General features: G+C 36.6%; 3 protein-coding genes across 3 annotated transcripts; 2 read left to right on the top strand and 1 right to left on the bottom strand.

Moving 5' to 3' along the window:
- Window positions 1–708: 708 nt before the first annotated feature.
- LOC132176162 (pentatricopeptide repeat-containing protein At1g74850, chloroplastic) lies at window positions 709–5,726 on the top strand. The gene is made up of 4 exons (XM_059588293.1): window positions 709–2,767; window positions 3,445–3,759; window positions 3,841–3,948; window positions 4,942–5,726. Exons 1-4 carry the CDS (start codon window positions 933–935, stop codon window positions 5,279–5,281), a joined length of 2,598 nt encoding a protein of 865 aa, XP_059444276.1. The 5' UTR covers window positions 709–932; the 3' UTR covers window positions 5,282–5,726.
- Window positions 5,727–15,968: 10,242 nt separating this feature from the next.
- On the top strand, window positions 15,969–17,948 carry LOC132176082 (transcription factor MYB1R1). The gene is made up of 3 exons (XM_059588203.1): window positions 15,969–16,349; window positions 16,622–16,830; window positions 17,235–17,948. The coding sequence occupies exons 1-3, from the start codon at window positions 16,088–16,090 to the stop codon at window positions 17,670–17,672; spliced, it is 909 nt and encodes a 302-aa protein (XP_059444186.1). The 5' UTR covers window positions 15,969–16,087; the 3' UTR covers window positions 17,673–17,948.
- A 5,242-nt stretch (window positions 17,949–23,190) lies between these two features.
- Window positions 23,191–27,031, bottom strand: LOC132175335 (serine/threonine-protein kinase AtPK2/AtPK19-like). Its single transcript, XM_059587235.1, has 6 exons — window positions 26,198–27,031; window positions 25,275–25,357; window positions 25,060–25,180; window positions 24,739–24,912; window positions 23,784–23,891; window positions 23,191–23,656 (listed from the first exon to the last, which is right to left on the bottom strand). The coding sequence occupies exons 1-6, from the start codon at window positions 26,849–26,851 to the stop codon at window positions 23,372–23,374; spliced, it is 1,425 nt and encodes a 474-aa protein (XP_059443218.1). The 5' UTR covers window positions 26,852–27,031; the 3' UTR covers window positions 23,191–23,371.
- Window positions 27,032–27,314: the final 283 nt, after the last annotated feature.

Raw genomic sequence — 27,314 nt, 5'->3', positions numbered from 1 at the left:
TGTTTTTGGTGACAACCATTTGAAAAGTATTGGTTGTGGGTTCAATAAAAAAAAATGTTGGATTGAAAATGAAAAGTGCTTCTTAACATTCAAAATTGAGAAGTATTTTCAAAACATAAAATTAACAAAAATAAAATCAAGAAAACTATATTGATGTCTCTATTAGAGCCTCCCTTTTGTCCCGTTAGGGGTGGTCATGCTCATGCTTTTGAAGCGCTAGAAATCGTCGTGCAACTTCTCTCTACCAATTTACCCCAAACACGGTGAATCAAGCTTCAAAAAATAAGATACGTTATTTAAAATATGAGAAACACAATTTTTTTTTTAATAGGTTGAATTTGAAAAAATTATTCCAAAATATTTTAAATACATATCAATTTAATAGATTGATTTTGAAAATTTTCTTTTAATCAAAAAAAATTATCTTTACAAAAATAAAAACATACATCTAATCCTCGCTAAATCGTTATTCCTGCTCGTTTTCCCGCTGCAACCATCGAAGCACGGTTCAAAATTCTGTTACCGCCAATCGTGCGTTAACGTAATCGCGGGTCGACCAAGAACCAAAGCCCATAACCGTCCCCCACAATCTATATTTTAACATATCCGGGTATTCTCCCATAAACAAGGGCGTTACGGGGCAAATAACCCGCTTACCCGCCCCCAACGAAGCCCGTGTTATCCACAAAGACTCCACGTGTCTTTCTTCAAAGCTAGTTTCACTGTTTCAGCTTTCACCCTCTCCGTCTTCTCTCGTCTTCTCTTCTCTGTAAGTTTCCCGTCAAAATTAGATTGAAAATCTTATCATCCACCGAGAAAATTCCACTTGCTTTCTCTTTTGGAGCTTCGAATTTTGCTGCAAGAAACCGAGAAAATCCCCCAAACCAATCCACAAACGCTTTCCCAAAGTTCATGCTAACGGAACTACCAAAATGACCGTCTCGCCCTCTCTCTCCCTACCCCACCCTTTGCTCCTCAGACCCAACCCTAAGTCCAACCATTTCACATTCCCAACCAAAAACCCCCAACTCTCAATCCACCACCGGAGATTTCTCTCCGGCGACCGGAGATTCACCTCTGGGAGAGCCAGGGCCAAGAAGGAGCTCGTCCTCGGGAACCCCTCGGTGATGGTGGAGAAGGGCAAGTACAGCTACGACGTGGAGACTCTAATCAACAAGCTCAGCAGCCTTCCGCCACGTGGCAGCATCGCTCGGTGTCTAGAGATGTTCAAGAGCAAGCTCTCGCTCAACGACTTCGCGCTGGTCTTCAAGGAGTTCGCTCAGCGCGGAGATTGGCAGCGCTCGCTCCGTCTCTTCAAGTACATGCAGCGCCAGATATGGTGCAAGCCCAACGAGCACATCTACACCATCATGATCAGCCTCCTGGGCCGCGAGGGCTTGCTCGAGAAGTGCCGCGAGGTGTTCGACGAAATGCCCAGCCAGGGCGTGGCCAGGACCGTGTTCTCCTACACCGCGGTGATCAACGCCTACGGGCGTAACGGTCAGTACGAGACTTCGCTTGAGCTCCTTGAGAAAATGAAGATGGAAATGATTATGCCGAGCGTATTAACCTATAACACTGTGATAAATGCTTGTGCTAGAGGGGGGTTGGATTGGGAGGGCTTGTTGGGATTGTTTGCGGAGATGAGGCATGAAGGGATACAACCTGACCTTGTTACGTATAATACTTTGCTTAGTGCCTGTGCTGGTAGGGGTTTAGGCGACGAGGCGGAGATGGTGTTTAGGACTATGAACGAGGGAGGGATAGTTCCCGATATAACCACGTATAGTTATCTGGTTGAGACGTTTGGGAAATTGGGTAAGCTCGAGAAGGTCTCAGTGCTTCTTAAGGAAATGGAGTTGGGAGGGAATTTGCCGGATATAATGTCATATAATGTGTTATTAGAGGCGTATGCGCAATTGGGGTCAATAAAAGATGCGATGGGTGTGTTTAGGCAGATGCAGGGGGCGGGGTGTGTGCCAAATGCTGCTACTTATAGTACTTTGTTGAATTTGTACGGGAGGAATGGGAGATACGATGATGTTCGTGAGCTTTTTCTCGAGATGAAAGCAAGCAATACGGAACCGGATGCAGCTACTTATAACATTTTGATACAGGTATTTGGTGAGGGTGGGTATTTCAAGGAGGTGGTGACTTTGTTTCATGATATGGTGGAGGAGAATGTTGAACCGGATATGGAAACTTATGAGGGGATAATAGTTGCTTGTGGGAAGGGAGGGCTCCATGAGGATGCCAAGAAAATTTTGCTTGACGTGAATGAGAAAGAGATAGTGCCAAGTTCCAAGGCTTATACTGGGGTAATTGAAGCATATGGGCAAGCTGCACTATATGAGGAAGCTCTTGTTGCCTTTAACACAATGAATGAAGTGGGGAGCACACCGACTGTTGAAACCTACAACTCATTGATTCATGCATTTGCGAGGGGTGGGTTGTACAAGGAATGTGAAGTTATTTTGTTCAGAATGGGTGAGGCTGGTGTCGCTCGGAATGTGGATTCCTTCAATGGTGTGATCGAAGCTTTTAGGCAAGGAGGTCAATTTGAGGAAGCTGTGAAGGCACACATTGAGATGGAAAAGGCAAGATGTGATCCTGATGAACGGACCCTTGAGGCAATTTTAAGTGTTTACTGCGTTGCAGGTCTTGTTGATGAGAGTGTGGAGCAGTTCCAGGAAATTAAAGCTTCAGGAGTATTGCCCACTGTCATGTGCTATTGCATGATGCTGGCTGTTTATGCAAAGAGTGACAGGTCAGTATTCCTTCAACCATTCAGCATTTTGTTGTACTATTTACGGAATGGTACAAGAGTAGTTTCTAACACCATGATTGCAACTATTACGATTTATACTTGCCAGCTTGGGTGAATAAGAGGAGCCTGTGAGATATATTACAAAAATTGGAGAAAGATATAAGTAATCCAAATCCATCTTGTATACATGCTATAAGTTGTACACAAAATAGGTAAGTTACTGATTATAAGGGTGTCTGTAAATGAGTACTGGAATCTTGCACTGTAGATGAGTGCTGTCTGAATCAATAGCGAAATTATCATTGGCAATGTCTGCAACTTTAGTGTGATAATATGGCTTATATGCTATCTTCTGCCCAGGCGCTCACAATAGATATACACACCATACCTAGGGCACTGCTGAATAGGAAATGCCCTAAGTCATGATATGAAGCTTTTGTACTTGGCTGTTAATCTTGTATTTTCTTCATTGTACAGAGGAAACAAGCTTTAATATTTTGGGTGCATTCCTAAAATAAATTCAACCCAAATTTTATGGGGTACAATAGTTCAACTTCGATTAGACTTTGACAACTCATGAAGCAAAATTTATTCATGGAATTTCATAGATTCTACAGCGTTAAGCAATCATCCATTTGCCTGTTTGGCATCTTAAACCTAATATTCCTTGCTTTCAGGTGGGATGATGCTCACGAGTTGCTGGATGAGATGTTAACAAATAGGGTATCAAGTATTCATCAAGTGACAGGGCATATGATCAAGGGAGATTATGATGATGACTCTAACTGGCAGATGGTAGAGTATGTCTTTGACAAACTTAACTCTGAAGGATGTGGGTTGGGAATGAGGTTCTACAACACACTTTTAGAAGCGCTTTGGTGGCTGGGTCAGAAAGAACGGGCTGCAAGAGTGCTCAATGAAGCATCAAAGAGGGGGCTTTTTCCTGAACTCTTCCGTTACAATAAACTTTTGTGGTGTGTGGATGTACACAGGTAGCACAGCAACTATATTCTCTTCAAAGTTGTGTGCTTTCAGTCAAGTTTGTTTCAACCATAATGTTGACCGTTTTGCAGGATGTGGGAAGGTGGAGCATATACAGCAATATCACTTTGGCTTAACAATATGCATGAGATGTTTATAAATGGGGAGGATCTTCCTCAACTAGCAAGTGTTGTTGTAGTGTAAGTTGCTTTTTCCTCACAATTTGTCTTTTCATTCTGTGGAACACATACAAGACAGAGAGGGAGAGAGAGTTTGCTCCTGCACTGACGTACAGCCTAATTACTTAGGGTTGGCTACATTTATCCTCTGCCATTGAGCTCTTTATGGGGTTATTATCTGTTGTGTCATTTTCTGTTATGAGTTCTCTCCACCTCAACCACATACATGTGCACATACACACAAGAGCCTAAAATGTTGACTGTATATGCTTGCATTGCTGGACCATGGAAAGTAATTGAGTACAATATGTTCTACATTTGTTATGCGGTGCAGCGTAAAAAATTGGTTTAGAACATGAATGAACACTTTTCAGGCCTATGCAGTTTGCATCTGCTTGGACTTCTCTTTTTTTTTTTTTTTTTTGATAAGTAATGATACATTAAAAGAGCGCAGAAGGGTGCAACTCAAGTACATAGGAAGTATACAAGAGAGCGACTAAGATGGGGAGAAAAAAGAAGAGAACATCTGCTTGGACTTCTATTTGTTAGAAATTTGATTCAGTAGAAGTGAAGTCCAATAGAATAGTTACTTGGCAATGCTGAACTGGCCATGGCACACCCAAGGCCTGTTCATTAATATGAATGCTGTTCTAGCCATGATATGCATGGAAGTTACTCACTGCTCCTATGATGGTAGGTCCTTCTATAAATGATGGCCATCGGCTATGTTGCAATTTATCGACAATTCAATTGTGGGTTGGATTGGGACAGATTCTAGGTTCTCTGCTTGATGACTATGGTAGAAGTTATAGAATGGTGATTTCTGTCACATTATGGTTTTTATTCTTACACTTCCTTTTTGTGGGTGTTTACTGAATTTCGTAATAGATTTTCACATGATTGTCTCTAGCTATACTTATGGGAAGAAAAGTTGAAAGCATAACAGGTTTTTCAATTGAATTGCATAAGGCTCACAGTTTAATGATTAGCCTTGATGTATTCTCCATTGAACAGGAGGGGGCGGATGGAGCAAAGCTCAGTTACACGAGATTTTCCCATTGCAAAGGCTGCCTTTTCATTTCTGCAGGATAAAGTGTCATCATCCTTTTCTTTCCCCAGCTGGAACAAGGGTCGAATTGTTTGCCAGCGGTCACAACTCAAGCGAATCCTGACGGGCTCAGAATCATCTTCAGATAGGTCCAAAGAGGATAAAGTAATAGATTTGAGTAACTCCCCCTTTAATCTTCCAGGAGCTAGAACTTCCAAAAGTGATGTAAAGAGTATCCAACATAAAGATGCCGATTCTGAAACTACGATCAGGACCAGAACAGAGCTTGTACCAAGCACAGTTTAGAAAGATGTTCAATATGCATTTATCGGTTTTAAGAGCTTGGAAAATCTCGATCTCCCTGTTCAGTTGAGAGGAAGTGAAAATTTGTCGGAGAACGTTTTTTATGGTCTTTAACAAATTAGCACTGAGCCTGGCAGAATGCCAAGTGTGGCAAACACAGCAGAATAATAATGTTACTTACAATACCTGGTTAAAGTTCAGTCGGTCGCTGTTGCTTACCAGCTCGATCTGAATTCAGTTTTGATCCTTGCATTTAGCATTGGGGAGACTTCAGGTGATGAGCAGGATTGTGATTTTGTAGCTGTAGATTATTCTTTTCATGTGTAAATGTACATTATATTTTTCACATCTTAATCTTTTAAATGGGTTGATGGGTGAGTGGGTCAGTTTCAAAACGTACTGACCTATATATGCTTAAATTCCTAATAGAAAGATGAGAATCTTTTAAGATATGAAAGAACACAATAAGTTTTTCTGTGATCTGTCTGCTGCATATTCCGGATTTTGATGATTGAAAAACGATGCAGAGTTTAATTGAACTTAAGATGCCATGCATTGCTCAGGGAGAGCCTGATGAATGCCAAATGGGAGGATTATTTCACATCACATAGAATTATTCTGTAGAGTACTTGAAGGGTCTATTTTTGTTCACATGCCACTAAATTTGTCTCCAACGTGTTTGAAATGGCAGCCTGATGTGCTGACAAATGCAGAAGGGCTTAGAATTACTATAATATTTTTGACACTTTTCCTATTGTGCCATCTTCTCCTGTCTGAAACTAAATCTAGATTGCTGGATTTCTAGATAATTTTCACCTTTGGCCATGTGGCCTCTACTCTCTTATATCACTCTAAAAGTAAGATGACTTTTAAAATCACAATTTGATGAAAATTCAATAGTGATTAATTACAAACTCAATAATAAGTTTAAAAGCTACATTATTTTTAGAGTGACACAATAACGACTTTTAGCATTACTCGGCCCCTACATTGTGTTCATTGGGCATTAGGGGATACCTAGGAGATCAATTTTAGGAGCATGGGTGCCTTAGTAAACATGATATTTCCCTTATATAGAGAGAAAGAGAGAGAAGGAATTGATTTTTTTTTTTTTTCTAAGCATAAGGAAAAGGAAAAGATATTTGTGTGACTTGTGTCCGCTAGACTTTATTTTTTGTTTTCAAGTAAAAAACATTTACAAACAATTTAAAACATAAAAATTATTTTTCATTTATGTCACGTCAGCCCACTTTTTCCAACTAAAAGTTACTTTTACTTTAATGTTAGAAAAGAAAAATATTTCCGCACAATAAAAATGGAGAAAGACCATCAATTTCAGTTGATGGTCAATAATGGAGAACTAATACTAACTCATACTGGAACACAAATGCTATTGAAAGAAGATAGTGAAGATGTAATTGACATAAAGAATATTGATCGAAATATATAATTGGCATTGACATCTTAAAGCACTTCACATGTTCTTTATCTTAAAGCACTTCAAAGGTTCTTAGTATCAATTTTACATATGTCAAGGTTCTTAGCATTTGTGGATGTCGTCATTGCTTATATAATTGCAGATATTTCCTTGATCAATGAAACTATTTCTTTTAGCCAACCATCTTTTGTATAAATAACGACAAGAGATATCGGCCGTTATCATTCAAAAAAGGCTTGTAAAGTTGTATTTAAAACTCTCTAGCATTGCCTATAACGTCTTATCTAATAAGAAATTAATGTAAAACTTAAGATTGATGAACTCTTTTATAATTTACACATTTGGGTTAATCATCTTTTCAATGACGTTTCATTAAAAGTTTGTGAATAGTAAAGTAATTTCTGACTTTCGGCTTCTGATGGCCTTTTCATGCGTGGATACAGTGTCCTTAAACCGTATGACCATGACACCATTTTCTTTGTTTTTTACTTTTTGCAATCAAGCACAAGCGTATTCTTATTTCTTAGTCTCGAAGAAATCAGCTATCTTTCTTTCTAAACCCACAGAAACATAGAAGCCATCATGCATGCATCACCATGTTTCAATTCATAAAGTCAAGAGGAAACAAAAGTATGAGAAGTTCACTTTTTACTTTAGTATTACCCAACATGAAATGTGTGCACATGTGCATGTGCTAGAGAGAGAGAGAGAGAGGCTTTTAATTGAGTGTGTAATGTTAAATCAATCACATGAATTTTAAACATATGTCAATTGAGGGATGCTACACATTACATACTATTTTATTAGACTGACATGATAATGTTTTTTAGTCTTTGAATCAGTTATTGTTAAAAAAAGAATAGCTAATGGGCACTGCACCATTAGTCCGTAAGGTGAAAGTGTAGTATATATAAGTTATATAACTACTCATATTAATTTAATAGACTAAGGCTCCGTTTGTTTCGACGTAAAATGTTTTCAACGAAAAATATTTTTTTTGAAAAATGATTGTCAGGAAAATATTTTTTCAGTGTTTGGTGCGTTTGGAAAATCACAATTTATATATATATATATTTCATTGAATCATATTAAATTTTTAATTATGAAAATTTTCCGATCAGGTCTTGGTAGTGTTCCAGCTGGGTCCCAATGGTATTTCGGTCAGGTCCCATCTAGGTCCGGAGGGGGGTCATGTCCTTGCAGTGTCCCGACGGGGTCCCAACCGAATTCTGGCAATGTCCCGACGATGTCTTGGTCGAGTCTGTCGATTTGAGAATGAGATGCTCAAACTCGAAAAATGGTTTATAATTTTAAAAAATAAAAACAATTTTTCAAAAATTTAAAAAATTATTTCAGTTAAACTGGAAATATTTTTCGTTGACTATTATTTTTCGTTACACCAAACACTTAAAAATATAAAAAACATTTTCAAAAAATTATTTTACACTAAAATAAACGAACCTAAATTAAAATAAGGAAACTGAAAAGACCATAAACCACTGAGAAAAAAATGGGATTGGATGGGGGATGTGACTCCAAGATTGTGATCTAAATAAAGGATGATTCTTCTTTCTTGAAATAGGGCATGGTAGGAGCCCTTTAATCATAACAGAGGGAAAAGGTTGGAGATTGTGTAGCCCCGAGTTGCTTCATTTTGCTTCTAATCAGAGTCCACATCTGTGAGGCACCCAAAAGAAAAGGAAAGACTCAAAAAAACATACTCTTTAATATATACGTTGAGTGCTTCTCATTCATCAAATGTGCTTACCTACCAAAACAAAGTGGGCAAATGTGCACGGAACATAAGTTTCTTCTGAAACCTATTATAATAAGTGAAAAGTGTTATTCAATATTTTTGAGTTTTTCAAAAATTAATATTTGAATTCCTAGGTTAGTAGAATGACAATAAATGACTATTTAAAAAATAAAAAATAATAATAATAATAAAAAATAAAAAAAACATATGAAAAATGACACTTGACAAGTTTAAAGTTGGTTGGAGAAAATTTATTTCAAACTAGTTTAGAAAAAATTTATGTCCATGTGCATGTGCCACATAGGGTTAAACTGACTGGTTGAGATGAAAATGTGTTTACGGGAATTATTCAATCACCCAAATATATCTTAGGGTTCTTCCTTATCCTGATGGGGGTGGTCAAATCATCACTAAAAGCATGTTTTGGAGGTAGTTTGATCATTTCTAACATATATTAGGGTTGATTGACTATCTCCAAAGTAGACAGCGGTGGCCAACGACCTCCTTTTTTTTTTATATTTGTTTTTATTCTCAAGTCGTTCATTACAAATAATCAATTGAAGTTGAGCAAATTACATGACGTATGAATTTTTAAGAATTATAAGAAATCTCAATGGTAAACTAGCTTTTGCGAGCAATGACAATAAATATGAGAAATATATAGATTGTCTAATAGTAAGATAATTAACAATTCTATTCAGGTAGAACACTTTTAACCTCCCTTTCTTAAGCTATCCAAATTTCTGAAATTTGGACTACTTAATAACTCCAATTTGCTTTGGACAAGGGAAACAAAGTAAATCTCCAAGATAAAACAAAAACATGTCAAAAACATGTTGTTTATGAGAAATAGTTTTTTTTTTTTTTTTCCAAAGCGGGGAAAAGGAAAAAGGAAAATGAGAAAAGAGAATTAAATTCAACATCAAATGCCTTATAAAGGGTTTCAAGAGAAAACATCCTTCCTAAAAGATTAGCCTAATCAAGTAAAAAGCTTTTGACTCCAAAACCTAACAATAACACATGTAATAAGTGATGCTCATAAGGTGAGATTTCTTTGTTCTTTATCATTGATGATAGAATTGGAGGGAAGCTGCACAAAGTAATGGCTGCATTCTTCTGTAGTACTTAGTATGCTCGTGACTTTCCTACCCAAAGAAATAGTAATCCAAAATTGCTCAATAATGATACAAATATCTCGAGACAAAAAGTCTCTCAATATTCCACCAAAATAATTTAAATGTATAAATCATAAATCTTTAAATTATCACTCCTTCCAAAACCTTAAGCCTAACGAATTCAATTATTCAATTAACACAGAAAAATTCACTTATCTTCCCTGAACTTTTATGAAATTTGTAATTCTTCTCTTAAAAAGAAAAAATTTAAAAAAAAAACCCCTCAATTTGGCTTGGTCAGGATTTAATAAAATTTGCAAAAATACCCACTTCTGATTTTTTTTTTTTAAATGGCATTTTTTAAATTTTGACAGGATTTAACAACAAATCTTAACGAATGAATAAAATTGAAAAAAAAATTGAAATATGAATACACTAAATTAAGAGTTTTTTAAGTTTATGAACGTAATTGCAAAAGCAGTTACAACTCGATTATCATACCACGCTAAATCACAATTTATCGCAAAAATATAAAATGATCAAAAAAATAAAAAATAATATTAACAATTTAAGTTTGATCCAAATTATTTATGCATGGAATTAGTGTTATAGATGAAATTATTGTGAAGGCATGTGAGGGGCTGATAAATGAGGATTGAAAAGGTCAAGAAGGAGAGTGGAACACCACAAAGCTTATCTTAGCTTATCCTCCCACCATGGAAGGCCATTATATTAAAGCGTACGATTGCAGAAAAAGATAACAAAAAAAATCTTCTTCGCACTCTCAATGGACACCAATCGAATATGCCAAGCCGACGGTCCATACTCTCTGCCCCCTTTTTCTCTCTCCACCTATTTATTTATTTATTTTATTATTGCGTCTTCAATAATTCTACTCTCAATCAATCACTCCCTTCATCCATCGGTTTTTAAATTTCTAGTTTTATAAAAATTCATGATTTTAAAATACAGCTAATGAAAACATGAATAATTAAACTTTTGATAAAATTACGTTATGATATTTAAAAGAGCCTCCGTTAAAATTGTCGAGACAGCTGTGAGTTCAAGACGGATCGTTTCTCATTATGATAGGTGTCAAGTGAAAATATAGTGATGTATACCGTCAAGTCGACGACGCACATAGTCTTACGTTTTAAGAGCGGACCGTCTCCTCTTCAACATTTCTACTACTTCCTTGCATTTCCATTTTGAAGATCTAAGTTCAAATTTTGTATGGATGAATTAAAAGTTTATAAGGTCTGTTTTAAAAAACACTCTTACATCTGGTTTGAAAGCGTGAATTTTTACAATTTTGTCTAAAAATGCATGTTTAATAACCTGCGAAATTGCAAGAACAAACTCAATCAAAGTTGGTTATATCAAAGGACTTATTTGTTAGCAAAATATTATGATAAGTGGGAATGGTATTTTGGAAAAAAAAATAAGGTTAAGGTGCGGCTCTTCAGCATGAAGTTTGGAATAGATGAGTTAATTAATTAATTAATTAATGGTTTGGGCAGTGTTTTGGTTTAATTAAATAATTGTTGAGACAAGTTGGGTTTGACTAGATTCATGTTGACTGGATAAAGAAGGGGGTGAAAACTGCAAATGGGATATTATGCCTACGAATTGGCACCCCCATGTGCACTGTTTTTTTCATTTTATATTCCAAAGAGACAACATTAATTGGTGGTAGTTGAATAATGTCATGAGACAAGGTGATATCCACTGCTTTTTTTTTTTTTTTTTTTCTTCTTTTTCTTTATTTTAAATTTTTTAAAGTAAGGGCATAGTTATATTTTTTGAAATTTTATAAAATTAGAACATATATTTTATATGCTAACCATTTAAGTTAATAGAAAATTAAACGGTATGGGTGTAATTGAAAGGAGCTGAAATATTACAACCTTACATTGAAAATTTTAAAAGTTTAGTTGGGACATTGAAAATTGTTGGGTTATGAATTTTTATTTTTTATTTATTTTTATGTCCATACAAGAAAAAAAAATAAAATTTAAATTAATGAAATCTACTTTATAAAACGTGTTGTCTTTCAGCCGATTAATGACTTTTTTTTTTTTTTTTGACATGTCCACACAAAGAAAGAGAGAAAGATATTCGAACTACTGACTTCCGCTTCATTAAGCGTGATCCACAGCCAATTAAACTACCCCTTAAAAATGCCGACTAAGGCGTTGGGTTAAAAAGATAGGCATAAATTATAGTTGAAAAATGTGAGCATAATAGTGATAACAGCTGGATTTAAGCCTCTAATGACAAAACGTGTAAGAGAATTACGACTCTTTTCATATTTAATGTGCACCTGCTTCAATCCTATTCCTGGGTACGAGGTCATTTGAAATAAACCAAATTACTTTAAACACGTGCTTCAAAATTATTTACTCCTTCATTAGTGCTTAAAGTCTTCCAAGCTACTCTACCTTGGCTCACACCAAACTCCAAAACTGCCTTAAATTTAGTTTAATTATTATTAGTAGGTTTTCAATTTTTACAACTAGGTCCTTAAAGTTTTCTTTAATTTTAAATAAGTTTATCTATCAACTAACTATTCAATTAATTAAAGCCACGTGACTGTCATTTGATAAGTTGTGCAGTTAGGGGCAGAACCATTTACCAATTTGTGGTGGTGGACCACCGCTCTAAAAAAATGTTTTTAATTGTTTTTGTTTTTATTTAGGTATATTGGTAATTTAAAATAATTGTACTACGTGATAAGTACAATTAGCACATAACGTGTTAAAAGAGAATTACGTGTCATTAATTAATTGGTATGACGTGACATAACATTAATTAACTGAACGTCAGATTGATTAAGGGACTATGAGTTCCCATGCTTTATCCACCTTTAATTATAAGGAGGAAAAAAAAAAATCAATGATGGATGAAGCATGCCAACTTAGCGGAAATATATATGAGATAGACATCACAATGCCCAAAAAAAAAAAAAAAAAAACATTTCTTTTATCAAAGTTGAAAACCAAGAGACTAAACTAAAATAAAAATTTTAGCAAATGTAACCCGTGCTCTATCAATACATATTAATTTAATAAATTAAATATTATTTTAATAGACTAAATTAAAAGATTTGGATAATAAAAAAGAAAAAGGCCAACAACAACGCTAGCACCAATGTTCCTTTTTACTTAAACTCGAGGCAATTAAATGCTCTTGGATTAAGATCTCCTACAAATCACAATTTTTTTGAATTATAAAATTATGTGAATTCAATACTTCGAACGACTTGAAAAATGCTACATATTAACGAGGTAGCTAAAAAGAATTTTCTCTAAAAATACTTATTTTTTACTTTTGAATAAACGCTTATTTTTTTAAAATTAAAAAAAGGGCTTTTAGCTCAAAACTTTCTTACTACATAAAACACAAAAACCTATAAAAATATATTTAATTCTCATTAGTAGCATGTTATTCTTTAAATATAAAGCATTTTTTGAACCATCCTATATTAAAAAATAAAATTGACATAATTTTAGAACGGACACAAAAGAATCCTTATCCTATGCTTCTTCGTACTTGTAGACTGTAGAGTTCATTAAACTTTAATGTTGAACATGTGGTTGGCATAGAAATGTGTGACCACATGAGATTACGTGAATCCCGCAGCATGTACGACATATAATTCCATATCCACACATTTTTTTTTTTTGTTTTTTGTTATCCTATCTCGCATTAATTCAGAAAATCCTTTTCAAGCCTGAAAAAAAAAAATAATAATTCAATGTCAATTTGACAATTTTGGTTGTTTTCATACCCACCGGATAACGGTACGTATGTTTATGTTAATGTCTTTTGGAGCATTCATTTATTTTTATCCTTAAAAAAGGTGTTATAATGAGATATGTAATATATAGGTGACAGATATTTTGTATTTTCTATTAGGAAAATGTAAGTTGTTTTTTTAACTGTGATGCAGTTTTTAAAATCACCAATAGATTAAAAGTCAATAATAATAATCTTAAATTCAACTATAATTTTAAAAGTCACATCACAGTCGAAAAAATACTAGAAAAACGCCTAGTATTTTCCTTTCTATTATTCATTAACAGAGCTATCATATGGAAAGGAAACTTTATCTACAAAATTTAATCCGTTGTGTTCTTATTATGCAAGTTAAAAGAAAAGGATAGGTTGATAATATAATATAATTTATTTTTAAGAAGAGACTTTCAATTTTTAAAACTTGTACAACACAAGAATGTGACCTGAATGACGTAATTATTTGGTGGTAATATAGACTAGGAAAATGGGCTCTAAAATGCATTGAAGCGGTTTGGTTGGACTCCCCTCATCAGCATGATAGACAAGGATTGATTGGAGTGTTGAATGGGTTATGTTGATAAATGAACCGCATCAGCATGCATGTTTCATGAGATTGAGATCCACCAAATTTTGACATTTTGTGTCACGCATAAACCTTTCATCATGCTATACCAATCACAACCTAACCAATTCATCATCATCTTGAATCCTAAGCAAAATAACTACACCAAATAGAATAATGTCAAAGATTATAAAATAAAATAAAGAAGCTTTCATTAGTATAATAAGAAAAAAAAAAAAAAAAAAAAACCAAATGATCCAAAGTTCAAATACATAATAATAATAATAATAATAATAATAATAATAATATATTATTATTATTATTATTATGTCACCAATTGAGAGAAGTAAATAAAGATGAAAATTAAATTCTTTAAATTTCTTAAAATAAAGATAAAGTCCTTAATTTGTGAAGTAAATACATATTTCAAATAAAATGAAGATATTTTGATTAATCCTTGTTTTTTTTAAAAAAAAAACAAAATTCAAAAGCTTTCAATAAGATGAAGATATAAAGGGAAACTTTACTCAACCTTGAATTGTCACAACTTTTGTAATATCCCCTAAAGTTTAATTTATCTCAATTTAGTATATCTTTATTTTAATTATATTCAATATCACATATCCGTTAGTATTTTCCATTAACTCCTAACTTAAGGGTATTAACATTTTCAAAATAACCCAATTTGTTTTAGAAAAAAAAAAAAACAAAAAACAAAGATTAAGGCGTTGGTCCAAGTTTAACGATATTTACAAAAATACCCATATTTCCCCGAGATATAATATGCTACATTACTCTATTTAGAATTTTTTTTAATAACATATTTATCATGTATATGAAGATGATGGATGATGATCCAATAACATATGATTCATTTGATTAAAGATGTTGATGACAGTTTTCCGATAAGTGACGTGGCACAAAGTCTGAGGAGTCGTTGGTCTGCAAAATAGAAAATGTAGGATAAGAGTGCCAGGGTCTGCCGGTGGGACGAGCTTGAGAGAATAGTGATTTTTAAATAATGAACTAGAGATTCCCTTTTATAGGCGTTACGTAGCAGTTGTCACATCGGAATTTTCGGCCCCACGTTCTTGAGGATCCACGTGCGTAATGTTGGCGAAGTGTATTGTGGGTTGTGGGTTATTCCATGATCTTGAGATCGTGGAGTGTGTTAATGGGTGGCTCGACCACACTTGTGTTGGACGTGGGTACCCGAATTATCAAGGTACAAATGTCTCGATTTGGCGCTGACAGCTGAATCACGTCCTGGTGAACGTGGGGCTTTACTTGGGCCCAGCACCCGAGTTATCCTTAGGTACACGTGTCTCGGTTTGGCGCAGACTACTAGACCACGTTCTGGTGAACGTGGGGCGTATCACACGTTCATTGGTGAACGTGGGTTTCCTTCACTTGCCGAAAGACTATTGTACCCTCAGTGGAAAGACTGTTATGCCCTCAGTGGGTTGGCCATACTTCGGGTTGGGCCAAATGTTTCGACCTGGGCCTGTCTTTAGTGAACTTGCACGTTAGACCGAGCCTAGAGGTGTTGGTCTTTGTAGTGGCCGATCTATGATCCAACAAAAGATAATAATGGGTGATTGATCAAAATCTTTTTTTTTTTTTTTTTTTCTAAATACTTCACTTCATTCAAGAGTAGAAAATATTACAAACCTAACAAAGAAAAAAGAGGTGGGCACCTCAATAATAAACCCAAACGAAAAAAATAGTGCTAAATATGAAATCAGAACAACTGAATAGGCGATAGACGCATAAATAATTTTTAAAAAATATAAACTATCTGGACCTCTATAACTTAAGCATAAGCCAAGAAATAAGATTTTTTCAACGGATCAAAATCTTAAATCCGTTGAAAAAAAAAAAGAAAAAGAAAATCTTAGGCCGCAGACGCCACGTACAGGACACAAATCGAGAAACAAGGCCACGCCTTTACACCCACACATCCACATGGTGCCACCCCATCTATGAGTGCGTCTATATATAATTGTCGACCAAATTAAACCCACACATCCATCACATATTTTCTATATCTCTCTCTCTCTCTCTCTCTCTCCATTTTCCACTTGTACGGCACCAACAGATTCCACCTCCACAGCGAGAAGTAGAAGAGGGTGAGGCGGAGATGTCTCGCGCGTGTGGCGGAGACGCGGGCGGTTCAGGGGAGATCATGCTGTTCGGAGTCAGGGTGGTGGTGGACATGATGCGGAAGAGCGTCAGCATGAACAATCTGTCCCAGTACGAGCAGCCCCAGCCCGAGGAGCCGGCCAAGGTTAACACTAACAACAACACCACAACAAAAGACGACGTCGCAGGTGCCGGTTACGCCTCCGCAGACGACGCCGTTCCCAATTCCCGCTCTCACCGCGACCGTGAGCGCAAGCGAGGTCCGATTCAGATCGCCGATCATCTCTCTCTCTCTCTCGATATTTCTCAGTTTTTCAATACCAAAATAATTGATTTGTTTGTCAAAATCTGTTTAATTTTTTTTTTTTTTTTTACTTTTTCTTGGTCAATTTTATTTATTTCCATTTTCTATGATCAAACTTGGTATTAAGTGAGAAATCCTGTTTTATTTATTTATTTATTTTAAATATTTTGATTTATGGGTATGTATAATTGGATTGATTTTGTGGATGACGGTATTTGAGTATTGCAGGGGTTCCGTGGACGGAGGAGGAGCATAAGCTGTTCCTGCTGGGATTGCAGAAGGTAGGGAAAGGAGACTGGAGAGGAATATCGAGAAACTTCGTGAAGACTCGCACGCCAACGCAGGTTGCAAGCCATGCTCAGAAGTACTTCCTCCGCCGCTCCAATCTCAACCGCCGCCGCCGCAGATCTAGCCTCTTCGACATCACCACCGATACGGTAATTTTTACTTTTATGTTCTCTGTTCTCTCTCTGTTTGGTTGCTGAGAAAAAAACAAAGTTGAAAGATTGTCTGTTTCTGAAACTCTTTGCTTGTATGGTTTTCTTATTTCTTTGGTTCCAAAAAAAAAAAGTGGTGCTCTCAATTTTTTTTTATTTTTCTTGGCTTTCTTTTCTCTTACGTTTTGGTTGTTGAGAAGACTTAGTTTCTTAGAGTTTTCGATAGTTGACCCATTCAAAGGCAGATTAGTTTTATCAGATTCTTTTTTTGAGTTGGGGGTTTTTTTGTGAAGTTGTGATTTTCTTTGCATTTTCCTACGTTTTCTCAACAACCAAACTAAAAAAGAAATAAGAAAGAGAAGCTTTTCATGAATCATGACCATATTCTCATATGGGTGTATCAGGTCACGGCGATTCCAATGGAAGAAGAAGCAGGGCATCATCATGATAATGCCTCGCAGTCACGTCCACCACCATCCGAGCCCTGCAATTTTGGTGGATTTCCTATGATGTCTGCTTTTCCGATGACTATTGGTCCGGCAGCGGTTCCTGTCCCCATCGAGAACCCAATGGAAAACCTAAACCTAGGACAGGGAAATGTGGAGACCAATGCTGCCGCCTCGTCGTCGAGGAATCTCGTCCGTCCGATCCCTATCCACACGGGTGCTCGTGCTTCAACCATGTCCGAACTTAACTTGAATTCAAAACCGTTGATTGACTCGTCACCGTTGACTCTCAAGCTGTCTCTGCCATCCGATCAGAGGGATTCACCGTCGAGGCATTCGGCGTTCCAGGCAATGTCAAGCTTCAACAATGGCGATGGCATCATCACCGTTGCTTGAAAATTAATGGTTCATAATTAGTGCAGATGGGTTAGAGAAATTTATCTCCAAAAAAAAAAAAAAAAAAATGGAATGGATTAGAGAAGACGAGGTAAAGGTAAATTAGGCAACTGAATTTGATCCTTTGCTTGTTTTGTACAGACCCAAAAACTGTAACGTCTTTATCTTCTTGTTGGTTTATGGTACTATTATGTTAGATTCTTGGTCTTTTGGCTGTTTTCGATGTTAGCTGATATAACTGAAAATAACATGGACTTTTGGTGGGTCTGGTCTGAACTCTGAAGCTTCTAGTGGGTTTTATTTTATTAGCTTTTTGGGTTAAAAAAAAAAAAAATTGGATGATTGGTAGAGAGCCATTTTCTTCCCCTTTTTTATGTGAATTGGACGCATTAAAAATAAAATATAGTGAATGTGGATCGTTCATCATGCTCAATAATGGAATGGATCATGCTTGTTGGGGTTGCGAATAATTAATGTTGTCGTTGTGGGGTCAATGGGTCATACATTTCTGTTGAGGGGAAATGTTTTAATCATCAAATAAATGTGTGGTGGGTTTGCATCCATGTACGTGTTTGATTGGTTGTTAATTTGCTGGAAACCATAATTTAATGGTTGTGTCACGCAAGTGTATACGTTGTGATGTTTGTGACAGTAAGAGTGCATGATTGATTAATTAAATTAGTAAGTTAATTTTTTTTTTTTTAATTTTTTATATATATATATATATATATATGTATTTTTTATGTTTAATTATCTCTGATGAGAGAAGAAGAGAGTTTGCTATGAGAAATATCTTCAATGTGGTCGATGCACAAAACCCCTGTTTTGTATAAACTATTCAGCAGTTGATACATCAACCTATTACATAAATTTAAAATGAGAACAAAATACTATAATAATTCATATTCTCACGGTTAAAAATAATAAAAATTACAAGTGACAGCCTTGGAGGAGCATCAGCCCATGCGGGTGGCGGGTCACGGCTAGACCCACGGGTCTGGCCATTTCTTTGATACCAAAGTTCCTTTTTTCAGCCTTTAGGGTGATAAAATTCTTAAATGGCTAATTTTTCCACCTCTAGTTTTTAGTTTTGAATCTAAAAACGAGTTTTGAGCCATTAGAATTTGATTTTGAGGTATTAGAATTCGATTTTGAGGCATTAGAATCCGGTTTTGAGGTGGGACACTACAGTTTTAGGCGGATTTTGAGGCGGGTCATGGCAAGACCCACGAAAGAGACCCAGCAGCCCAACAACCGCTGCTGGTGCTGCTTCACGATCCACCGATGGATTGGGCGTGGTGCCGGTTGCTGGGCGGGCTGGGTGTGGGCTGGGAGGGGTGCCGGTGGGCTGAGCGTGGCGCCGACAGTGGGCTGGGCGTGAAGGATGGTGAACTGGGTTGGGCGTGAATGATTGTTCTTTGTTGGTTTTGATTTATGATGAATTGATGAGAGTATAATCAGATGTAGGCATACCTATTTTCTAATTTACAACATGCTGAGTTGTCATTCATTGTGTGGGTTGCACAAAATGTCACGTCCACACCGAAGACGCACTCATTTGCTATTCCTAGAGTTTTTGTTTTTGTCATAAAATATAGAAATATGTTTCATGTTTGTATGAATGTCAAATATTCCTATCGGAATTTTCTACAATTGTAATCTCTCTCTTTCGTCCCTTGCCTCTCTTCTTTGGGCAGGACATGTGAGAGAGGGGCCCATAGTCTATGATGGGGCTCTCTGTATTCACATTTTGGCTAAACTAATTTATTTTTCATTTTAGTTAAACAAAATTAATTAATTTTCTTTTTAGTTTAGCTCTTCACTTTTTCAAAACACATATGCTTCTCTATTTTAACTATTTAATTTCATTATTTTATTTTACATCTGGTGAGCTGGATGCATCTCATTTTTTACTAGCCCGATAAAAATACTCTTGTTATTATCCCTGCCTCTATTCTCTTTATAGCATTCTCAATAAGCCCTTTAAAATTTACTTTTAGTCAAAATTTTGTTAAATTCTATAGAAATCAAGCTTTCTATTTCCCTCTCTATTTTGTGGCTCGTTAGACCTCTCTCCACATTTGGAGAATAAAATCTTTTATCTACTTTATTTTTTTAATGTTTTTATATTTTTTCTCGCACTTTTTTTCTCCCCGAAAATAGAATAAAAATTATTTTGAAATAGAATAGAGTAAAATTTAGAAAGTTTATTATTCGATAGTTTTTAAGCCAAATTTTTTGTTAAAGAATAGAGAGTTAATTGAAAAATGCTTTTAGTCAAAGAAACAAGAGGGATCCAGATCCGAAATACCCGGGGCAGGGGTGGGCATTGAGTTGAAGATGGGGGCTACGTAGGCATGGGTTTGGGCTTTAGGTTAATAATGGCCCTTGTCTGGCAGGCAGGCAGTAGTGTCCCCTTGTTTCATTCAGATTCTAACCTGAGTGTTTCCAGAAGCACGTGAAAACATATTTTATAGGTTAGACATTTCTAGCGTCCAACAAGGTGTGCTGTCCCGAATGAAGAAGGAACCAAAGAAAGTTAAGAAACAAACAAACAATTTCCTCATCCCCTTATAATTAATAAATACCCAAAAATAGAAACAAACTTCATTTTAATAATTTGCAAAGCTCAATATCAAACTTCAACAACGTATTTCTCAATCTGGTTTGACCCGTATGTCAAATGGCCGGTTCCTCTACCCCGAGCTACAGTACAGGGTCAGCCACGGTGAGCCACCGACCATCCCGAAACGAGGAAAATTAGAGCATTCAAATCAACCTAAAACATTATTCTTTACAATTTTGCTAGAGTGGAAAATTCTATTTTATAATTTGATCACACATGTCAAGATGTGACTGAAGCCACCTCAGCAATCACGTTTTAACACGCGTCAACAAGTTATAAAAGAATTATAAGTCTTATGAAAAATTATAAAGTATTTTATGGTTGATCAAAAGTATTTTTTACTGAAATAAACAAAAGAATTTTAATTTAATAATTGAGACAATATTTGACTACATCATTGCCTTGATTTGCTTAAAAATTTTTAGTGGAAGCTTATCTTTAAAGCATGTTTGAAATTACGTTTGAAAAATAGTGCTTTTAAATCAAAAAAGAGTTTTTGGACAAAAGCTTAATTTTTAAGCTTTTACCAAAAGTGCGTTTTGGTCATTTTTATTTTTTATGTTTTTTGAACCCTTCAAAGCGCTTTTAATTTTTTTTACCAAATGAGTACTTTTTTCTTCTAATAGACTTTTTGAGTGTTAAAAATACTTTTAAACTCCTCAAACGCAGTCTCAAACATGCTCTTAATTGGTGAGCCAAGACGCTATTGCAACATATCATTTATTTGACTCATTTCTACTTTCAATTGTTTTTAGTTTACACTGTATGAGGGAGCTTTTTCAGGTTCCCTACCCCTATGTGTATTTTGCTTCTGTTTAGTTAATGGAATTTTTTTTTTTTTTTTGAAAAAAAGAAGCTCTTATCGAGGACCATGATCTCTTCCTATTGAACAAGGAAAAAAAGGAACCAACAGCAAAAAGAGACAATAGTCATTAAACTTGTCCAAGCAAAGAAGATAGGCCATCTCATCTACTTTTTTATTCTGACCAACATGATAGTAGACAATAAATAGAAATCTAGACACACAACACAGATGAAGATGGCTACTTGTGTACTTAGGGTGGAAGAGGCAGTGTGAGTGGAGAAGACTTTGATGCATCATAATTATTTCGGTTCTTCTCATGTACCTTTCTAATGTAGGCAGAAGCCCTACCATCAACACTCATCTCTTCATGGATCTCATAAGTAGAATCATTCTTCTCACCTGGTTCAATCAAGAATGAATGCTTTGAGCCACTCTGTGGTTGTTGCGACCTTCGGCTTCCAGAAATCCGGGACGGCACTGGTTTGTTGTCAACCATGGCAGAGTCCACCGAAGGTTCAAGGCTTCTGCGTGCTGCCGTATGTCGGCCTGCTCCAAGAGTCATCTTTGAGATAGAAAAAGATGACAGCTTAATGATGTTCGCCACCATCTTTATTGACTTCTCACAGAGGGACTTGTCACACCTATCATCACTACTCATGGCTGTAACAAGCTTCTACAGTACAACTACTCCCAAAAGAGCAACTAAGATGATTGCATCTAACTGGTGAAAATAGATATAAATAAACAAGCGACCCTTGCTTGTGACGCAATGTAGGGCAGTAGGGGTATAGATTAAGTGATTTTTCTAACTGGGTTCTTCTGCCTTTGTGGAAACTCCTTGTAACAGCAAAGGAAACACCACTTTCTTTAGCGGATAGATCCCTTTCTTTAGGGATTTGCTAGGGGCATACGCTGGAAGAATCTATTCTCCAACACCCCCCCCCTATCCATGCTTGTGTAAGCGTGAAAAGTGATATGCCATCAGAGGGGGGATCCTCACCAATCTTGACTAACTGAGCTTACTTTTTCGTCCAGATGCACAGCACAACTCTCATCTCTTGTATGATTAATTATAATAATAGAAACTAAAACGAAATGAAATTCATGTCAATCGCTTTCAAATAAACACCAGTTTCTAAGATGCCATTATTAGTTAACAAGGTGCCTAGATTTACTTAGTACTTAATATTTTTATGTTGCGTCAAAGAAAAGTGAGATGGAACAAGATTGTTCTGCATTGCTTTTCTCTTTGTATTACTTTCTAAATGCATCTCTTTACTATTCGCCATTGCTTTCTCTCACCTTCCCCAGGACGTTACAGACAGAATCCCATCAAAGTAATTTGGAAGTCTGGCCATAATTAGCTATTGGATATTCTGATGATATGCTTCAATGAGTAACTGGATAAAAATTCCAAAAGCCATTTCAAGTTCTCATGCTCTCCAACTTTGTTGAGGAATGTAAACATGATCAGTAGGTAATTAACTAGATTAGGTATTACAAAATCTCAAGTTATCATGCTCTCCAACTTACACAAGAAGAAATAAACATGATCACTGTGCAATCATTGTAGAACTCTCTCTCAGCTCCCCCAAAAAAAACACTTACGAATGCATACTGTTCCGTTACATTTGCCCAAATTAAGTGGGCAATTCAATTTTGATTAATCCATCAACCTCAGCATGACTCCAAATCTCAAACCTGCCTGCTACCTGTAGCGGACTGTTTGGATCCTTCTTTTCTATACAACGCTATCTAGGGTCTTATCATTTGTTACGTCATGAAATTCTCTTTTTCTACAGGCTAACATCGACAAACATTCTTTTTGGCATTCCTCTTACCCCTATAGCATCTTTAACTTACATCAGTAGTAACACATAATATGAGTTATAAGCAAATCCATACTTAAAAAAATTTATCAATCTTGTTGGAATTAACAAAACTTCACATGGCAAAGTTCTCATCTTACGTGACATGTTCTAGCTGGTATGGTTTACTGTAGAATCAATGAAATGAAACATGAAAGGAATACTTCAAGACATTTTTTAACTGTAATGAGAATTTAAGATCAAGCTGTAAGCATGTAGTAAGTGAAAATCCATGATACTATTTATTCAAGATTAAGTTAGAAATAATGTACATGAGATATGAAAATGAACATATTTCTTTGTTTGAAAGCAAAACTTACAGATCACAATTGAATGGCAGCTTTGCCTCAAACCATCCTTCATATCATCCAAATTTTGTTCTTGGCCAGAAGCCTTAAGTTTATCCGGAGGAAAGCCAAGGGTTAGGAGCCACATAAGTATAACCTTGGAAATGTTCACCTGCAGTTGGTGTGGCAGCCGGCGAGTCATTTGGAGGCATTGCTGTCCAGCACCGGTCAAAATTGGCTGTACAGTCTTTTCCACTTACATCTGGCTTGAACTTAGGCTGCAGTTCTCTGGCCTCCAATTTCTTCCAGTTGATTGATTGAAACCATTTATGACTTTTGATATCATCCCCTCCACTAGGCCCACTGCCTAATCTTCTCGATGGTTCCTTCTGCAGCAACTGCAAAAATAAAGAGAAATAGAAATTTCCTAATCTTTTATTCAACAGAGCGAAATAAAAAAATTAAAAAAAAAAAGGGGGGGGAGGGGAGAAGAGAGAGAAAATCACATGGAAACGATATACTTACTCCTTTGAGTAGAGAGTGAGCTTCACTGGTAAGGAAGGGTGGAAGTTTCACCTTCTCTTTAATGATTCTCTCCTGAAGTTTCTTTCTGTTTGCATGTGTAAATGGTGGCTGAAGGAAGAAATATTTATCAACTTTGGGACAAACAATAATAAATTGATAACTTGGGGTTACAGCTTTTTGATCCTTTATACAGGCTATTTGTGGCACTAAATGAAGCAACTGAAACAGCATTGGAACCAATGTTCATGACACACTCCTCCACAATCAAGCAGCCTAGATATTGTTGCACAAGGAAGGAGCAAACACAGTTCAATGAGGAGCAAGGCAGTCCAAACCAGGTGAGTGATGACATCTGTGCTATACGAAATTAAGGATACTAAAATCTGAGCAACTGTGCGAACTCAACATGAGAAGAACATGAGTATGAGGCATGTGCTCAACTCAACAGTTGAATACATACCTGAGAGGCATGAAAGCCAAAGGAAAAGACAAGCAACTTCCTAGCACTCTATAAGTTGGTCCAACCATTATCAATAATGATTCTCTCTTGCACGGAGAGCCCAATATGATAAAAGTACCCACAACCTACAAGCTGCTATTTTTACATATGCACTTCATTTTTTACTGAAATGGAAAGAGAAGATTTCATAACTAGCTAATTCAGTAAGATTTGTCCCTTATCTTCTTTTATCTCATTTCTTCTAGGAAACAATGCACGCTCCCTTTCCAGGGGAGAACCGGACTGCCAAACTTTTGACCCTTTGACATTGGTGCACACTATCAATAGGTTACTCGATCATTTTGATTGGATATTCTGACAATTGTTTGGGTGACATGAAAACCATGGTTGTCAAAAACGTTATTGGTTACTAAAACTACTGCCTGACAAGACATATTCATAAGTCAAAATCTGGAAATTCTTCAAAGTACTAAAAGTTTCACAAAATGGTATTACCTGCCCTGTTAGCATCTCATACAAGAGTATACCAGCACTCCACCAATCTGCATCTTTATTGTGGCCTTTAGACAGCAAAATTTCTGGAGCCATGTACTCTGTGGTCCCACACATAGAATTTGATCTGGTTGATTCATCAATTTCCTTTGCCAGTCCAAAATCAGTTAGCATAACCTGTATCATAGGTACCAACATTAGGAAAAACAAAAAAAAAAATGGCCACATAATTTCAAAGAAAACATATTTATGGAAGAAAAGCACATTTCATGACTTCCATGCATATTCCTACAAAAGAAATGTGTAAACGGGCATGGCCATTACATGCCCATCAGCGTCCATGAGAATATTTTCAGGTTTAAGATCCCGGTGCACGATTCCGCACTTGTGAAGATGTGAAACAGCAGATACTATCTCAGCAGTATAAACCCTTGCCTGATCCTCACTACTCATCAAGACACACGCAAAGCCTAAATCAAACAGGTGAACATACAATGTGATTAGAAATCAAAAGGTTCAAACAGCACTGCAGAAGGTACCTGAAGATTCCCTGCCGGTACAGATGAAAGAAGAGATGCCCTCCATTTATAAAATCCAGAATCAAGTAAAGCTTAGACTTTGTCTGCAATGACATCCACACACACACACCAAAAAAAAAAAAAAAAAAATTAGAACATTCTATTCCCAATTAAGTTCACAAGGAAAGGTCACAAATTTCAACCTATATTTGACTATTTATCAGGAAAGATGCAACCACTATTCCCTAGTGAAAGAAAAAAAAATAGCACTCTTAAGCCAAAATTATACATGTAAAGCAGTACCGCCAACTAATGGTTTCTATCAAATACTATTCAGTCTGATAATGATTAAATACGTCGCTAAAACAATCATTTATGTCTCTGTTTTATTATCGGATTTCAAGAATGAGCCGGACGATCCTAACATCATTTATGAGGAGCCAGACAACAAAGCCTCAGATAAAGATGTCTCCAACGCTACTCTCCCAGCAAGAACAACTTTTGCTATTGTGATTTTTTAGCAGTTCGGTTAGGAGGGACAAAGAGATGCTTTCGATCGGTCAAAAGAAGATACCGCAAAAACACATCATACGACCAAATCTTTGATCCAACAGAGATGTGATAACTCAAAACATTTCTTAAGAAACGCCCAAAGGCCAATAACATAAATCGCCAACAAAAAAAATAAAAATTCAAGTATCTTACTAATGGTGGGCATTTGGAAAGGAACAACAGGGTTTCATGCTCAACCTCAATCTCAGTGAGAATCTAACAATCTACCATACTTTTCACATGTAATTTTAACGAATTCCCAATACACCATAAATTTTAATTTGTAATCTGAATTGAAGAACTATTGCATCACATGGGCCAAACACTAAAAAACCAAATATTTATAAAGAGCAGGCTGGTAAAGAACGAGTTTAAGTTGAAAAAGTATGTACCTGGAAGGAGTAGCGGAGCTGAACTATAAAGGGGTGTACGACTTTAGTGAGAATGTCCCTCTCGGCCTTCATGTAATCCACATGGTTCTTCTTTATGATGGTGTCCTTCCTCATTACCTTCATCGCATATATCCCATCATCATCTCCTTCTTCTTTACGCTCACCATTATTAGGAGCACTCGCTCTCTTCCTCACCACCTGGAACACTTTCCCAAACGCCCCCTGCCCCACAATCCTCAGAATCTCAAAATCCCCAGGCCCAAACTTTTCCACATCCTCGCTCGGTCCGTTTCTAGCTTCGGCGTCGGACTCGGACTCGGATTCGTACTCGGGTGTGTGGATGGGGAGGGAGCGGGAGAGAGTGAAGCGGGGGGAGGGGCCCACGAAGGAGTGGGACCGGTGGCGAATGACGGGTGGGTCCCCTGGGGGGAGGGTGGGGGATGACGTGGACGGCGGTGATGATGAGGGGATGGGGTTTTGGTGGGGGTGGTGATTGTGTGGGGTTGAGGGGCCGAAAACTTCAGAGAAGTCGAAGTCGAGCTCGGGGTCTTGGGTGGACGGTGGGATTGAGATGGTGAGCTTGCTACCGAGGTTGGTGGCCAAGAGAGACTGCAAGCTTTTCTTCTTCTTCTTCTTCTGAGAATTGGATAACATTTTTGATTCTCAGAGAGAGAGAACCAGGAATTACATCTTGGGAGTGTGTGAAAGTGTGATTTCAGAGGAAGGTGGCAAAGGCAATCATCGGTGCATCAACACCCACCATAACCAATACCTTTTAGCAGGGAAGTATCAAGTACGAGTTCAATGGATCCAACATGGAGAAGTAGGCTGCGTATGTCGACGCGCCTTTTGGTGCTCGTGTCCAACACTCGCAACAACAGCAGCTTAATCCTACTTGACATTTCGGGAAAGGTCAGCATTGACCGTCTGCCCGAATCGATGTTCAGCTTTGATTCGATTTTATGAATTATGAGTTCCACATTACTCTCCTTGGCTTACGGGAATCCTCCATATTTTAAATAAAATTGATAATATTTATTTAACAGTTAGAATTTAAAATTAATAAATTAAACAGTATACATTATTCAACCTTAAGAGAGAATCCTCTCCAATTGCA

This window comes from Corylus avellana, chromosome ca3 (genome assembly GCF_901000735.1).
Source record: "Corylus avellana chromosome ca3, CavTom2PMs-1.0".
Lineage (NCBI taxonomy): Eukaryota > Viridiplantae > Streptophyta > Magnoliopsida > Fagales > Betulaceae > Corylus > Corylus avellana.
This window is presented reverse-complemented; position numbering and strand designations above follow the sequence as displayed.

What these genes read in the sequence shown, in the direction of transcription:
- LOC132176162 (XM_059588293.1), top strand. Translation starts at nt 933, where the DNA reads ATGACCGTCTCGCCCTCTCTCTCCCTACCCCACCCTTTGCTCCTCAGA. An exon ending in TGGTGTGTGGATGTACACAG is followed by an intron (nt 3,760 to 3,840) that starts GTAGCACAGCAA and finishes ACCGTTTTGCAG; the next exon opens with GATGTGGGAAGGTGGAGCAT. An exon ending in CTAGCAAGTGTTGTTGTAGT is followed by an intron (nt 3,949 to 4,941) that starts GTAAGTTGCTTT and finishes TCCATTGAACAG; the next exon opens with GAGGGGGCGGATGGAGCAAA.
- LOC132176082 (XM_059588203.1), top strand. Translation starts at nt 16,088, where the DNA reads ATGTCTCGCGCGTGTGGCGGAGACGCGGGCGGTTCAGGGGAGATCATG. An exon ending in CGACCGTGAGCGCAAGCGAG is followed by an intron (nt 16,350 to 16,621) that starts GTCCGATTCAGA and finishes TGAGTATTGCAG; the next exon opens with GGGTTCCGTGGACGGAGGAG. An exon ending in TCGACATCACCACCGATACG is followed by an intron (nt 16,831 to 17,234) that starts GTAATTTTTACT and finishes TGGGTGTATCAG; the next exon opens with GTCACGGCGATTCCAATGGA.
- LOC132175335 (XM_059587235.1), bottom strand. Translation starts at nt 26,851, where the DNA reads ATGTTATCCAATTCTCAGAAGAAGAAGAAGAAGAAAAGCTTGCAGTCT. An exon ending in TACCGGCAGGGAATCTTCAG is followed by an intron (nt 25,181 to 25,274) that starts GTACCTTCTGCA and finishes CTTGATGAGTAG; the next exon opens with TGAGGATCAGGCAAGGGTTT. An exon ending in TCATGGACGCTGATGGGCAT is followed by an intron (nt 24,913 to 25,059) that starts GTAATGGCCATG and finishes CCTATGATACAG; the next exon opens with GTTATGCTAACTGATTTTGG.